The 16,297-nt window shown below is 44.2% G+C and overlaps 1 protein-coding gene across 4 annotated transcripts in view; it reads right to left on the bottom strand.

Moving 5' to 3' along the window:
- LOC124116628 (metabotropic glutamate receptor 1-like) overlaps positions 1-16,297 on the bottom strand; it is a 75,892-nt gene that overhangs the window by 42,164 nt on the left and 17,431 nt on the right. For all 4 annotated transcript variants that reach the window (XR_007217923.1, XM_046478038.2, XM_046478037.2 and 1 more), the window contains exons 2-5: positions 10,008-10,816; positions 9,571-9,817; positions 8,099-8,331; positions 264-510 (exon numbers count right to left, since the gene is read on the bottom strand). Coding sequence is in view for 3 of the 4 variants with exons in the window: in XM_046478038.2 (XP_046333994.2) it covers positions 264-510; positions 8,099-8,331; positions 9,571-9,817; positions 10,008-10,725 (1,445 nt within the window). In the remaining variant the exon portion in view is untranslated. The remainder of the gene's footprint in view (positions 1-263; positions 511-8,098; positions 8,332-9,570; positions 9,818-10,007; positions 10,817-16,297) is intronic.

Genomic DNA, 16,297 nt, shown 5'->3' on the forward strand with positions numbered 1-16,297 from the left:
GTTTTGGGTTTTTGGGGGGGTATTTGTGTTTGTTGTTTTGTTGTTGTTGTTGTTGTTGTTGTTGTTTTCTTTTGTGTTTTTGTCGGGTTTTCTTTCTATTCTTTTTGTTTTTTCTTCTTACTTTTTTTTCGTTTTATTTTATTAATTTTTTTTGGGGGGGGGGTGCCGAGAATTCAGAGATCTGCCGAAAATTAAGGTGTTCATATACGCAGGGAGTAAGACGAAAAGCGTCTGCACAGAATATCCGATTACAAAGCACGCACCTGCCAGGAGGGTCACCTTTGTTGTTGAAGAAGAAGGTTTCGTTGCTGTACGTGGGGAAGGTGACGTTGAGGATGTGTTGGAGGAGGATTGTGCCGTTGATGGGTTTCATCTCCGGACAAAGTCCCCGGGCCTCTCTGCCACATATAGCGGTGTGCATCCGGTCCAGTGCGTGTGCCAAAGTGTACACCGCCGTCACTACGAACCCCAGCTTGGAGTCTTGTTCCGAACCCTCGAGTGTCTCGCTTCCTGAAAGTACAGTCAAGGATACAGGTAGAGTAAGTGAATGAGTTGGGTTTACCCCCTAATAGCAATTTTGTTTGTATATGTATGTTTGTTTGTTTGTTTGTTTGTTTGTTGAACGCCACAATCAGCAATATTCCAGTTACATGACGGGGGTCTGTAAATGATCGAGTCTGGGTCAGGCAATCCAGTGATTGATATCATGAGCGTACATCTACACAGTTTTTATACGATGACATGCATCAACCAAGTCAGAGAGTCTGACCACCCGATCCCGTTAGTCGCCTCTTACGACAAGCATGGGGCCGCCATCATACAGCTTGAATGTTGCTGAGTGCGGCGTTAAACAGAAGACAAACAAATCTGACGAGCGACGAGTGACCGCTTTTACCACTAGGCTACCCCCAACGCTCCTGAAAGCTATGTATGACCTTACTTATCGTATACAGCACATATGTACACAGACAGGTGGCTAAGTACAAAAGAAACACCGATTCGCTGTTATTTCGGGAGACAGCGTGTCAAAACATCCTTCAACACACAGCTGTAGCTTGAACAAGCTAACAAATGTGCATATATCCCATGGCCCCGGTATATGCTGAAAGTGAGAAATCCAGCTAGTACCAAAACAATAGGACAAAGAATGTAACAGTTATTTTCATCATAATTTGAAATATTCTGTTACATGATAGATAATGTTGCCATGGCAACGGTCTGATTGATGAGTATCTCAGAATAATACAACATAATTGTCTTTCTGCAATGTGTCATTATGAAAATCACATCAAATGGGAAGACATATTGTAACAATTATATCGCCTGGGAAAGATGTACGCAGTGCATATCGAAATGTTACAAGTAAAAATGTATTTGTGTTGTAGCCGCTATAACATGTTGTTTTATAAGCTGCAGTGTTCGTGATTGCTTCTAAGTATGCCAAGGTACAATCAAGCCAATCTCTACCAAACTAAATTTGATTGATCTCATCAAACTATTTCGCGTGGGCTTTCCACAGAAATCGACTTCTAGTTTGGTTATAGTGTTCCAATTACCCAAGCGCTAAGAGTGACAGTCAACTAAGCACATTTACGGCCTTTAATGGCCGGTCGCTTACAGCCAGGGGCTGCGATACCGGGGGCTGGTCTGGGGCAGGCATCTGCGCTCGTCGACATGTCTGCTGTACACGAGGCAACACAACATGCAGTGTAAACATCAAAACGTCTGTGACGTGTTCCTCCTTGGTGACAATCTACTGCTTTAAACTGTAGCAGAACTCCTGCAAGGCAACCACCCTACTTCTGTAGCAGAACTCCTGCATGGCAACCATCCTATTTATGTAGCAGAACTCCTGCATGGAAACCAGCCTACTTATGTATCACAACTCCTGCATGGCAACCATCCTACTTATGTAGCACAACTCCTGCATGGCAACCACCCTACTTATGTAGCACAACTCCTGCTGGCAACCATCCTATTTATGTAGCAGAACTCCTGCATGGAAACCAGCCTACTTATGTAGCACAACTCCTGCATGGCAACCAGCCTACTTATGTAGCACAACTCCTGCATGGCAACCATCCTACTTCTGTAGCACAACTCCTACATGGCAACCACCCTACTTATGTAACACAACTCCTGCATGGCAACTACCCTACTTATGTAGCACAACTCCTGCAAGGCAACCACTCTACTTCTGTAGCAGAACTCCTGCAAGGCAACCACCCTACTTATGTAGGACAACTCCTGCATGGCAACAACCCTAATTATGTAGCACAACTCCTGCAAGGCAACCACCCTATTTCTGTAGCAGAACTTCTGCAAGGCAACCACCCTATTTCTGTAGCAGAACTCCTGCATGGCAACCATCCTATTTCTGTAGCAGAACTCCTGCAAGGCAACCACCCTACTTATGTAGCACAACTCCTGCAAGGCAACAACCCTAATTATGTAGCACAACTCCTGCAAGGCAACCATCCTACTTGTGTAGCACAACTCCTGCATGGCAACCATCCTATTTATGTAGCACAACTCCTGCATGGCAACCACCCTATTTATGTAGCACAACTCCTGCATGGCAACCTCCCTATTTATGTAGCACAACTCCTGCATGGCAACCACCCTACTTATGTAGCACAACTCCTGCAAGGCAACCACCCTACTTATGTAGCACAACTCCTGCAAGGCAACAACCCTAATTATGTAGCACAACTCCTGCATGGCAACCACCCTACTTATGTAGCACAACTCCTGCATGGCAACCACCCTACTTATGTAGCACAACTCCTGCAAGGCAACCATCCTACTTGTGTAGCACAACTCCTGCATGGCAACCACCCTATTTATGTAGCACAACTCCTGCAAGGCAACAACCCTACTTATGTAGCACAACTCCTGCATGGCAACCACCCTATTTATGTAGCACAACTCCTGCATGGCAACCACCCTATTTATGTAGCACAACTCCTGCATGGCAACCATCCTACTTATGTAGCACAACTCCTAAATTGGCAACCACCCTACCTATGATTGCTGTCTTAAATACCAGTTCGCCCTGATTATGTTTCTAGGTTTGTCAGCACCATACCCGTGCTCAGGGGTTTCACCAAATGTTAAACGTCCGAGACCTGCATCACTTCGGGCTTTCCTCCCACATTAAGCTGACACGCCGTGACATAACTGGAATACTGTTCAAGGCGTCGCTTAACCCAACACACTCACTCACTCACTAAAAGACCTACAGAATAGTGTCAAGCAAGTCCATTGTGTTGATGGATGTTCTCATCAGGGTGGTTGTTTTTGTACAGCAGTGTCAATGATGTTATTGCATTGAAGGCAGTGACTATACGCTGAGATTATAAAAGATTGTATTCCTGTTTGTACAACCGGAACAAGAGTGGGTGATCCGATGAATATTTGGAGAAGCCCTCTGCCAGACGTGTGTCCACTTCTTCTGGTACTCCGTGACGAATGTTTCCCGTTGTCTGTTGGGTCGAACTTTCGCGTTGAGAGTCCCGTCTACTCGCACCAACTCATCAAAATTCATATATTTCAATCGAACATCCTAGGGGCAGTGAAAACATTATTAGTTTTTACATCAAAATGTAATTTCGAAGGATTTGCTTTCAGAGTGTATGGTGGCAGAATGCTAATGATTTCCTAAACTTAGGTTGTATTATACGATGAATCGCTGAAATATAACGCTTCCGAGCAGGCCGTGCTTCATGGCCGATTTCTTGGCTACTCAACGCTCTAGAAATAGATTATAATCATAAGCCAAACTGTTGTTATATCGTATAATATCGAGTCAGTTATACATGGCAACATCTTAACACAAGATTCTAGACGATGATACGCACAATGGGCCCATAACGATGAAAGATAATGAGCGAAATGAAATCACGTGTCTCAAGATGGTAAGTTCTGAAATGTGATCTCCTGTCTCTTAACAACAGGTTCCATTGCAGACATTGGGTGGCCTTGCAGCGGCGCTTGTCGTACTCTCCAGAGGTCTCTTGCATCACTAGGCAGGTCCCATCCTTCTAGGTTCATCTTGATGCTCTGATAGTTAAGAGAGCTTTCTAATTAACTGTGATACCGAAAATCTTCTTTATATGATGTAGTGGGGATTACGATATGGATTTTTACGCTTCTCTCTCGAAAGTAAGCCTTCAATTCCACCGTACGGGTTGGCCACAAATTCACTCCACCTTGGTGAAGTGTTTAAAGCGTAAAGGACGCCATACAGCTCAGGTCAAGGGAAGCGAACATGTAACGCTGCTATACCAATAGGAATATGCATTAAGGCAGTTTATGGTATGATATAAATAGCAGTACATTTGTATTTCCAATCTCTTCCGTAGTGTTTACAGATGCTAATCCCTCTGTGTCACTCCCGTGCGATAGCTCCTTGAGCTGCCATCTCTCATTGAATTACGCTGTGACCCGTCATTGATTAGTTTAGTATTTACATAAACAAATTACTGCTAATATGTCGGAAGCTTCTTTACAGTGTAGCCTCACAAGCCACAGGGCGGCGACATACACTAAAGTTTAATTGGGTTTGGCGGCGATTGCCGAGATATTTGCCGTCGTGCATTGATCTCGACTGAAGTAGGGTCACTATATGATATTAGTGGACAACAGCTCACGTGCGGGCCTGTGTTGGCGTAGTGATTACTAGAAGCTCATCGCACCTCGTGTGATCAGCGAAACCTACTTAACGGGTAATAGGCGTATAGCGCCACCTTTTCAAATAAAGTGTTCATATCTTCAACGTAATCTCGTATCATGGCGTTCTAATCGCATTGATAAGAATTATAAGGATGTCCGTCTATGATATGGCATTGATGCGCATCTGTCAAGGACGATGTCATCATGGCGGCCATGACTTCGCGTGACGTCACATTGGGAACGTATCTGTATGATCTCTGATAACATCAAATAAAGTGAATGAATTAGCGTTCGTGGTCCGACTCTGGTTTACACACAAACACACAATAGATCCTATCAATAATGAAATGTGGTCAGGCCAACATAATGCAAACAAGAGTGGCGATAATTGTGTTGGAGCGGGGTAGTTGTGTTGGAGGTCACTGACCCATTCAGAGAGGAAGCGTCCGAGATTGCAGGTCTAAATAACATGAGATCTAATCCTGCCTTCCCACATGTCTGACACTGGGACATCACCTCCATGTGACGGGTCATGTTAAATATTTGTCAGTTATAGCCAGGTTCGCTTGTCTCACGTTGACAGTCCCTGGACCGTATAATAAAAATAGTCCCTTCTGCCCAGCCCTTACTGTAATGCTACAGCCCTAAATGAAGCCAGTCTAGATTTTCTGAATCTCCAATCTCACTGGGACTCCGTTTCAATTTAAATGGTGTCATTTGTTTCTATCAAAGTTACATTTTTTCAGAGACTATGCGTTAGTCTATATGCCAGTGTATATAACCCCGTGTCTGATAAATTGTGTTATATATCGGTGGATGTACAGCCATTGTGTTAGAAAGTTGTGAGTGATGAATCATGTTATATATGTGTCCTCTTTACAGTAGTATACCGATATGTTATATCTGTGTCTAATATACAATGTTATACCCCATTCGTGATTAATTATGTTAATATGTACCCTCTGTACAATGTTATACCTATGTGTGTGATGAATGATGTTATATCTGTGACCGATGAAAATTTACAAAGTTCAATACGTACATTCAGTTAGCAGTTAAATCATTGTAAGCCATTGTACAGTGGGTGAATGCAGCTGTACTGACTTGTTTTGGGCAACAACTGCACACTCAAATTGTGTGAGTGGCGGGTGCTGTCGGCAGGGAAGGACATGCTTACCCTTTTCACAAACACCAGGTGTCATCACTGATTTTAGTGATCCATTGTTTTATATTTACGCGGCCTTGACCTTGATAAGAATCATTCCAGACGTATGACGGTGGGTGACACAAAGATTTAGTATCATGCATGGTAATCATACGGAGAATCAAACTCGGTTAACCAACGGTTAAACCACATGTCTATCCACTCGCTCCCTATTCACACTTTAATAATGGAAATAGCTCAGTGTCACGTTGTACGGGTTATAGCCGCACGTTCACGTTCTCGCGAGACTGCTGTCTCACCGAGTCATAAAGATTTGTACGAATGTTGATACCAGAAAACAATTGAAACTTTAACATTTTCATAAATATTACTTATTAACGACAACATACCGCAGTGTAATTGTACTCAAATACCTCAGTGTACAGATTTCATGCCATGAATTCTAGGATATCGATGAATTCTTCATATTAAATTTCTGTCGCAAGAATACCCTCCACTACGAGTAAACTACCTTAGGTTTGTTTGTTGGTTGGTTGGTTGGTTGTTTAACGCCACACTCAGCAATATTCCAGCTATACGACTGCGGTTTATAAATAATCAAACCAGACAGTCCAGTGATTGACGTCATGCGCACCGTTCTAACGACAAGCATAATCGCCTCTTACGAGTAACATGGGCTGCCTAAGATATATCCTAACCCGGATCTTCACGGGGCACATGTAACTTCATATTAAATAATACTGGCCTATGGGTTCCCCAGTACCATGAATACATATTGATTGATTGACAGAGTTAATTGCCTTTAGTTCCTGACTATTTCTGCTGTCACGTGGTCATGGTTTACACCGCTAAGGGACACACAATGATTTCCATACAACCAGTTTTCAAGAGCGTCTTTCTTTATCTTCCTTCAATGATCTGAACCATGTCTCAGTGATCAAATGGCAGCATTAATTGCATGTACATGATTTATGAGTTTTACAAGGCAATGCAGCACAAAAGAAACTTACTGTCGGATGTAAGAGCGATGAACCATCACTACACGGTACATAACTTGCCTGCTTCTGAAAAGACCCGATGATATTCTCCCTGTCCGTAAGCGGTCGTTTCTGCGCCTTGACAATACAATGTCGGGGTGTTGTTTTTCAGAATTAAACTGCGCAAACAAGGTGTGTTTCTTTCTTTGTCAATAGGTATACACTTCACAGGGGTGCATACTGACGTGTCGCAAACATGAAATCGGATGTTTATGCTCAATCCCAAACCATACTAACATGTATAAAGAAACGGCGACGATCCTAAAATTGATCCGTGTGGTTCAGAAAACACAAGCTTCAAAATTGAATTACAACTATCGATATCTTCTGTTATCGATATGCACGTTAACAATGTGCCTTGTATGCTACATGCTTCAGATGTGCCCGTGCGAGTGTGAGTGAGTTGGGTTTAAACGACGCTTTCAATAAATGTTTCAGTTGTTTCCAGGTGTGGCAGCTTGTGTAGGTGGAAAGCCCGAAGTGACGCCGGTCGTTTTACGTCTTTGGTGAAACCCACGAGCACGGGCATTGCGCGAATAACCAAAGAAATCTTATCGGAGCGAATAACCCCCGATCATAGGATTCTGGCACAGCAAGGGGGCGCAACTCCACACAATGCATATGGGCGACACATGTAAGTCTGACGTAAAAGTATGAAACGCTGCCAGTGGGGAACCCGTTAGTTACTGCTGGTAATATCACTGTAGTGAATACCTATTTGTAAATATGATAAAGGGACTTCGCTACCTACGCCATTGTATGCTGTAGGGTGGGCGTCAATGTGCGTCAATGTGTAGCGGATGTGCGTGTACAAGTGTATCTGAATTACAGTGAGTGATGGAAGGGCTTCGGCCCACAGGACATGAAAAGTAATTTCTATTTACTTAAAAAATTTCATAAACTGACACTCATGGATACGTCTCATAATATAAAGTCCGAACTCTAATCCCATGTCGGTGTTGTCCTGTCGGTGTTGTCCTGAACACTGACTGCGGCATGTAATGTATGCCCCAGGTCCTCTAAATAACCCACTTTAGTCTATCTCCCAGAACCTTGGGAATAAATTTTAAAAATAATCCAGTTTAAGTCTAGACTTGATGGCCTAGTGGAGATGGCCTCAACTCTAGACATTAAGCAATATTCTGGGTTCCATTTGGATTTTTATTTTTATTTTATACATGTCTTTAAATATGGCATCTTTACTGTGTTAGTTTAAACCTACCTGTGCAGGGTGTACTGTTCCGTGAGTCACTGTCATCGCCTGGAAGGTAGCAGTTGAACCGCTCCTGCCAGAATTCCTTGAACCATGGGTTACGGGTGTTATTGTCGTGCTTCAGTTTGCCATAGTGGTCGTCGAAGCGTGGGATAGGAGGCGAGTACAGTCTCATGGAAATTCCTCCCGCCGCCAGCTTCTCCAAGCCCTCCACGACATCGCCACGACTACCCCAGCCGTCACTATCAAACACACAGTAGGGACGTATCGGTAAATCACATCACCACCACTACACCGCCACCAAACCAATAGGCCTATCAACTCTTGATTGTAGGTGAAGTACCACAGAACATTCCTTTATTTTCATTTTTTTTTATTTAGCGTACCTCATCCTACTCCAACCTACCCCCATTCCTACCTCACCCTACTCCATCCCTACCTCACCCTATCCCATACCTACCTCACCCTTCTCCAACCTACCACATCCCTACCTCACTCTATCCCAACCTCACCCTATCCCATACCTACCTCACCCTTCTCCAACCTACCCCATCCCTACCTCACCCTACTCCATCCCTACCTTACCCTATCCCATACCTACCTCACCCTTCTCCAACCTACCCCATCCCTACCTCACTCTATCCCAACCTCACCCTACCCCATCCCTACCTCACCCTACTCCATCCCTACCTTACCCTATCCCATACCTACCTCACCCTTCTCCAACCTACCCCATCCCTACCTCACGCTATCCCAACCTCACCCTACCCCATCCCTACCTCACCCTACTCCATCCCTACCTCACTCTATCCCAACCTCACCCTATCCCATACCTACCTCACCCTTCTCCAACCTACCCCATCCTACTCTATTCCTACCCCACCCCTACCTCACCAAAACTCAACCTACCCCATCCCCACCTCACCCTATCCCAATCTACCCCATCACCACCTCGTCTTACCCAACCAAACTCCACCCTATCCTCGCCCCGTTCCCCATACCCTCATCCCCATTTTACTCCAATTAGTATGTGACATTCAAATACTCTTATACCCCCTCCCGTAGTTGAGTCCTGTTTCCAGGCAGTACCTGTCACAGTACAGTAGACAACAGGTCACCTGTAACCAGATTGTAGATTTATCAAAGGAATTGAATATGTTTGTGGTGCAAACTTAGTTCCTCTTCTAGTAGCGACACGCCTGGGTGCCGCTGTATGAAGCAGCTTAGTGATACGACTGTCTAAGTCTATGTCAAGGTATGGGAGTTACGATCACCTTAGCACTAAGATCATTTTGTACAACGGCACCCTGATCTATCCGTTTATGGTTTTATGATTCTGCCTTTTGACAAGCACGACAATAGGTGAGCAACCCTGGATGCCTGCTGATCACACGATACTGACCTGCTGACACCCTTACAAAACAAGAAAGGGACTTTTTTTTCAACGAGTTGCACTGAAATAATTTCAGAACGCGACCAACCTGCCTATTAAGAGGAACTTTCCCTCAGCATCATTTCTTTCCATCGCCCTGAGCAGTGCCTTGATCGTCAACCCCTCACAGAAGCAGACCACTACGGAAGCGTTGGGCCTGCTCTTGAGGTTTTGAATCACCTTGTCGAACTCCTCGTCAGTCCCAGAGCTGGACACACTGTTGGTGGTGGCGATACAGATACCCACTTCTGTAGCCTTATCCTTGAATGCCCGCATGCCACGCACGCCGTAGTTCCCTAAAACACAGCAATAGAAATGAACGTAGACCATCTTAATTTGATAATGCGATGACACCCTCATTCAAATTCTTCAAAGCTTCATTAATGTCAATAGCAGAGGGAAAATGTTCCAGAAGTTGAAGAGCAAATATTCTAATACAATAAAACATATCAACTTTACCAGGGGCACTACACACAGTTAACTCACCATCCGAATTTATAGTTGAGATATAAGTCCAGTTAAAGTGACGTACAATATCCACCATTGCCTGAGCCTGATAGTTATCAGGAGGGACAACTCGGAGAAAATATTTATGCCGCTTGTTACTTAGATCCTCACTTGTAGCGGAGTAGCCTATCTGGGGAATGTTGAAGATCTGAAGTAGATTCTGGACTTGTATGCTCGCTTCGCTTGACCCAGGCCCTATGAGGCCAGCAATAGGTTGCAGGTTCTCATCTTTACACTGGCTGGACTGATTTCCACCGCTAGATTTCTCATTCTGCTCCGTTTTGCTAGCAATGGCGTCCTTGATGAAGTCGATGCTCTGTTCCAGAGCAATGGCTGAATACCAGCAGGAGTCCCTGATATCACAGCCCAGTATGACGCCCGGTAGAATGTTGTCATTGTCGTTGATCTCATCCAGTGTCATAAGGACGGTCTCAACCCTCTGAATGCCATAGTGTTCCCGTATCCCACCACAGGTTCGAGAGTAGGCCGTAGCTGATGGGGGCTTGTGGTGGATGGAGAACAACGCACCAAGGATGACGTCGCCCTCAATACGGGCGCTGTGTTGTTGCGTGACGCACCTCACCGAATCCAGACAGAGATAGGTGAGGATGACGTACACCCCCAAACCTACCCAAGTCTTTGTTTGTCCATCTGTCATCATCCGCCGGTCTTCGTGGTCAGTGGAGCAACTATTCATAGGACCACCATGTTATATGCCCTCCATTCACATACTGATCCAAATGTATTTTACTCTTTTCGTGTCTGTAATCATCAGATCGTGACGAGCTCTGAAAAGAAAATCAATGAAATATAATTACACGGCACTCACGTAACCAAAAGGGATAATTTTCTGAAGACGTGATGGACTCTTCTTCCTTGGGTATTGACTAAAAATGTCGATATAATAAATTCTGGAACATTCAAAAGGAATTATGCACAGGGTGACACTTGTGGTGACTCGACGGGAACAAACCAGGCGATCATGGCAATGGACAGTCCAAATGTTAAAACATCAGGACAAATCAACCGGACAGTAAAAGCAATTGGACAATACAACAGCTAAGTCACTGGGACAATACAACCGGAAAGTTAAGTCACTGGGACAATACAACCCGAACGTTAAGACAAGGCGACAATACAACCGGAAAGTTAAGTCACTGGGACAATACAACCCGAACGTTAAGACAAGGCGACAATACAACCCGAACGTTAAGACAATGGGACAATACAACCGGAAAGTTAAGTCACTGGGACAATACAACCCGAACGTTAAGACATTGGGACAATACAACCGGAAAGTTAAGTCACTGGGACAATACAACCCGAACGTTAAGACAAGGCGACAATACAACCCGAACGTTAAGACAATGGGACAATACAACCGGAAAGTTAAGTCACTGGGACAATACAACCCGAACGTTAAGACAAGGCGACAATACAACCCTAACGTTAAGACAATGGGACAATACAACCCGAACGTTAAGACAATGGGACAATACAACCCTAACGTTAAGACAATGGGACAATACAAAAGACAGTTAAGGCAATGGGGCGCAACATGAAAGTTAAGACAATTGGAAAATAGAGCTCGACAGTTAATGAGACAATATAAGATTTGAAGGTGAGACAAGGGCATGAAACAGTTCTCGATATATGGCAGTTATGTTACCCAGGAGTAAAGAGCATAATATGGGAGGTGTGTGGAGGGGGGGGGGGGGGGTCACACCATATCAACAAAGGAACAATGACACGAGATATTTATTTAATGCGGTTTTTTCCTTAGGTCATTATCCTTTTCACTTTAAGCCTTTCCCCCGAGCGTGACAGATGAAGACAGGGGTGATACATATGCTAAAAACGATGTGAGTTAGCTTCAATTACCGGTGCACAATAACATGAACACGGCAATTACAATTATTTCCATCGTTAATGGGGGCTATTTCGCTCCTTCAAAATGGTTTCACTACCACTTTAATACACAAACGATCGTGATTGCATTCTTAGCAGCCAATCAGATCGCAGGTATCCAAAGAGACACCAAACCGCCGGCTGGTTGGTATACTCTTCCTATCCAAACACAGTGCATTCTGACAAACCGAGGGGTTAAACGGTGGTGGGCTGCATCGGGGAACAAGGGAAGCTTCGCGTATCGACATTCAGAGTTGATTTGATGCCAGTGACTGAGAGAACACGTGGTAGTTTGTGAACATGATGTGAAAGGCTTACTTTACCAGTAGGTCATCCAAGCAGCAGTAAATGAAGGACCACACTCACATCTGCTAGCTCTAATCTAACAGTTAATGATTGCACAGAAACAATGTCTCACACATGGCACCCCTCACGGTGTCTAGACGCTCAACCATTGAGCATAGACTTCAATACTCTAATGCTGTGCACAGTGGTACTGTACGACCATAAATGTACGACTCCTCGAGTAACAAATTGCTAAGTCGTTGAAGCAATAATGGAACTGCTGAGAAGGAAGTAGGGCGATGCAGCCAATGGTAATACAAGGCATCAGAGACAGTGAAGACAATGTGAAAACACAGAATCAGGGACAGTGAAGACAATGATAATACACGGCATCAGAGACAGTGAAGACAATGGTAATACAAGACATCAGGGACAGTGAAGAAATGTGAAAACAAAAAAATTAGGGACAGTGAAGACAATGGTAATACAAGGCATCAGAGACAGTGAAGACAATGTGAAAACACAGAATCAGGGACAGTGAAGACAATGTGAAAACACAGAATCAGAGACAGTGAAGACAATGGTAATACAAGACATCAGAGACAGTGAAGACAATGTGAAAACCGAAAAACCGAGAATCAGGGACAGTGAAGACAATGGCAATTCAAGGCATCAGGTACAGTGAAGACAAGGGCAATTCAAGGCATCAGGTACAGTGAAGACAATGGCAATACAAGGCATCAGGTACAGTGAAGACAATGGTAAAACAAGGCATCAGGGACAGTGAAGACAATGGTAATACAAGGCATCAGGTACAGTGAAGACAATGATAATACAAGGCATCACGGACAGTGAGGACAATGATAATACAAGGCATCAGGGACAGTGAAGACAATGATAATACAAGGCATCAGGGACAGTGAAGACAATGATAATACAAGGCATCAGGGACAGTGAAGACAATGATAATACAAGGCATCAGGGACAGTGAAGACAATGATAATACAAGGCATCAGGGACAGTGAAGACAATGGTAATACAAGGCATCAGGGACAGTGAAGACAATGATAATACAAGGCATCAGGTACAGTGAAGACAATGGTAATACAAGGCATCAGGTACAGTGAAGACAATGATAATACAAGGCATCAGGGACAGTGAAGACAATGGTAATACAAGGCATCAGGGACAGTGAAGACAATGATAATACAAGGCATCAGGTACAGTGAAGACAATGGTAATACAAGGCATCTTGTCCAAGAGAAGACAATGAAAATACAGGGTCAATTGAACAATCAAAACGTGAAAGTGAACACTAAGGATGACCACAATATCAAACAGTGACAAAATGGTGAGACAATGAAATGGAAAATGAAAACAACCAATAGCAGCAGGGTCAATGATAACAGTCAATGTAGTCAATGGCAATGGTAGGAGTCAGTGATGACAATGTAAACAATAGGAACGGGCTCAGTGGTGATAATCTAGTCAATAGCAATCAGGTTTGTGGTGATAATGTAGTCAATAAAAAAAGCTGGGCTGATGGTACGAATCCGACTATATCATGAGCATGTGTTTATGTATCACTACCAAATAGTGATGATACAAGGTGTTCACGAAAAGGTGAGCGTATCCTTTCCCACTAGCGGTACGCGTCTCAAACACATGCAAAAGCAAGTCAATTCTTCACCTAAAAAAACACGGGAACATTTGGTACAAGTCACTAGTAACGGGGTCAGTGATGACAATACGAACAAAAGCAACGGGGTCAGTGATGACAATGCAAACAACAACGGGGTCAGTGATGACAGTGCAAATAACAACGGGGTCAGTGATGACAGTGCAAACAATAGCAACGGGGTCAGTGGTGATAATGTAAACAATAGCAACGGGGTCAGTGATGACAATACGAACAACAGCAACGGGGTCAGTGATGACAATGCGAACAGCAGCAACGGGGTCAGTAATGACAATGCGAACAACAGCAACGGGGTCAGTTATGACAATGCAAACAACAGCAACGGGGTCAGTGATGACAATGCAAACAATAGCAATGGGGTCAGTGATGACAATGCGAACAACAGCAACGGGGTCAGTAATGACAATGCAAACAGCAACAACGGGGTCAGTGATGACAATGCAAACAACAGCAACGGGGTCAGTGAAAACAATGCACATAAAAGCAACGGGGTCAGTAATGACAATGTAAACAAAAGCAACAGGGTGAGTGATGACAATGCAAACAACAGCAACGGGGTCAGTAATGACAATGCAAACAATAGCAACGGGGTCAGTAATGACAATGCAAACAATAGCAACGGGGTCAGTGATGACAATGCAAACAACAGCAACGGGGTCAGTGATGGCAATGCAAACAACAGCAACGGGGTCAGTGATGACAATGCAAACAATAGCAATGGGGTCAGTGATGACAATGCAAACAATAGCAACGGGGTCAGTGATGACAATGCAAACAGCAAACAACGGGGTCAGTAATGACAATGCAAACAATAGCAACGGGGTCAGTAATGACAATGCAAACAGCAACAACGGGGTCAGTAATGACAATGCAAACAATAGCCATGGGGTCAGTGATGACAATGCAAACAGCAGCAACGGGGTCAGTGATGGCAATGCAAACAACAGCAACGGGGTCAGTGATGACAATGCAAACAATAGCAATGGGGTCAGTGATGACAATGCAAACAGCAGCAACGGGGTCAGTGATGGCAATGCAAACAACAGCAATGGGGTCAGTGATGACAATGCAAACAATAGCAATGGGGTCAGTGATGACAATGCAAACAATAGCAACGGGGTCAGTGATGACAATGCAAACAGCAAACAACGGGGTCAGTAATGTCAATGCAAACAATAGCAACGGGGTCAGAAATGACAATGCAAACAACAGCAACGGGGTCAGTGATGACAATGCAAACAGCAGCAACGGGGTCAGTGATGGCAATGCAAACAGCAGCAACGGGGTCAGTAATGACAATGCAAACAGCAACAACGGGGTCAGTAATGACAATGCAAACAATAGCAATGGGATCAGTGATGACAATGCAAACAATAGCAACGGGGTCAGTGATGACAATGCAATCAGCAAACAACGGGGTCAGTAATGACAATGCAAACAATAGCAACGGGGTCAGTGATGACAATGCAAACAGCGGCAACGGGGTCAGTAATGACAATGCAACAATAGCAACGGGGTCAGTAATGACAATGTAAACAGCAACAACGGGGTCAGTAATGACAATGTAAACAGCAACAACGGGGTCAGTAATGACAATGCAAACAATAGCAATGGGGTCAGTGATGACAATGCAAACAGCAGCAACGGGGTCAGTAATGACAATGCAAACAACAGCAACGGGGTCAGTGATGACAATGCAAACAGCAGCAACGGGGTCAGTGATGGCAATGCATCAGCAGCAACGGGGTCAGTAAGGACAATGCAAACAATAGCAATGGGGTCAGTAATGACAATGCAAACAGCAACAACGGGGTCAGTAATGACAATGCAAACAATAGCAACAGGGTCAGTAATGACAATGCAAACAGCAACAACGGTGTCAGTAATGACAATGCAAACAGCAATAACGGGGTCAGTAAGGACAATGCAAACAGCAGCAACGGGGTCAGTGATGGCAATGCAAACAGCAGCAACGGGGTCAGTGATGGCAATGCAAACAATAGCATTGGGGTCAGTGATGACAATGCAAACAATAGCAACGGGGTCAGTGATAATAATAATATCAATAGCATTGGGGTCAGTGATGACAATGCAAACAGCAGCAACGGGGTCAGTGATGGCAATGCAAACAATAGCAACGGGGTCAGTGATAACAACAATATCAATAGCATTGGGGTCAGTGATGACAATTCAAACAGCAGCAACGGGGTCAGTGATGACAATGCAAACAATAGCAACGGGGTCAGTGATGACAATGCAAACAATAGCAACGGGGTCAGTGATGACAATGCAAACAATAGCAACGGGGTCAGTGATGACAATGCAAACAATAGCAACGGGGTCAGTGATGACAATGCAAACAATAGCAACGGGGTCA

This window comes from Haliotis rufescens, unplaced genomic scaffold (assembly GCF_023055435.1).
Source record: "Haliotis rufescens isolate VD_foot unplaced genomic scaffold, xgHalRufe1.0.p SCAF_32, whole genome shotgun sequence".
NCBI lineage: Eukaryota > Metazoa > Mollusca > Gastropoda > Lepetellida > Haliotidae > Haliotis > Haliotis rufescens.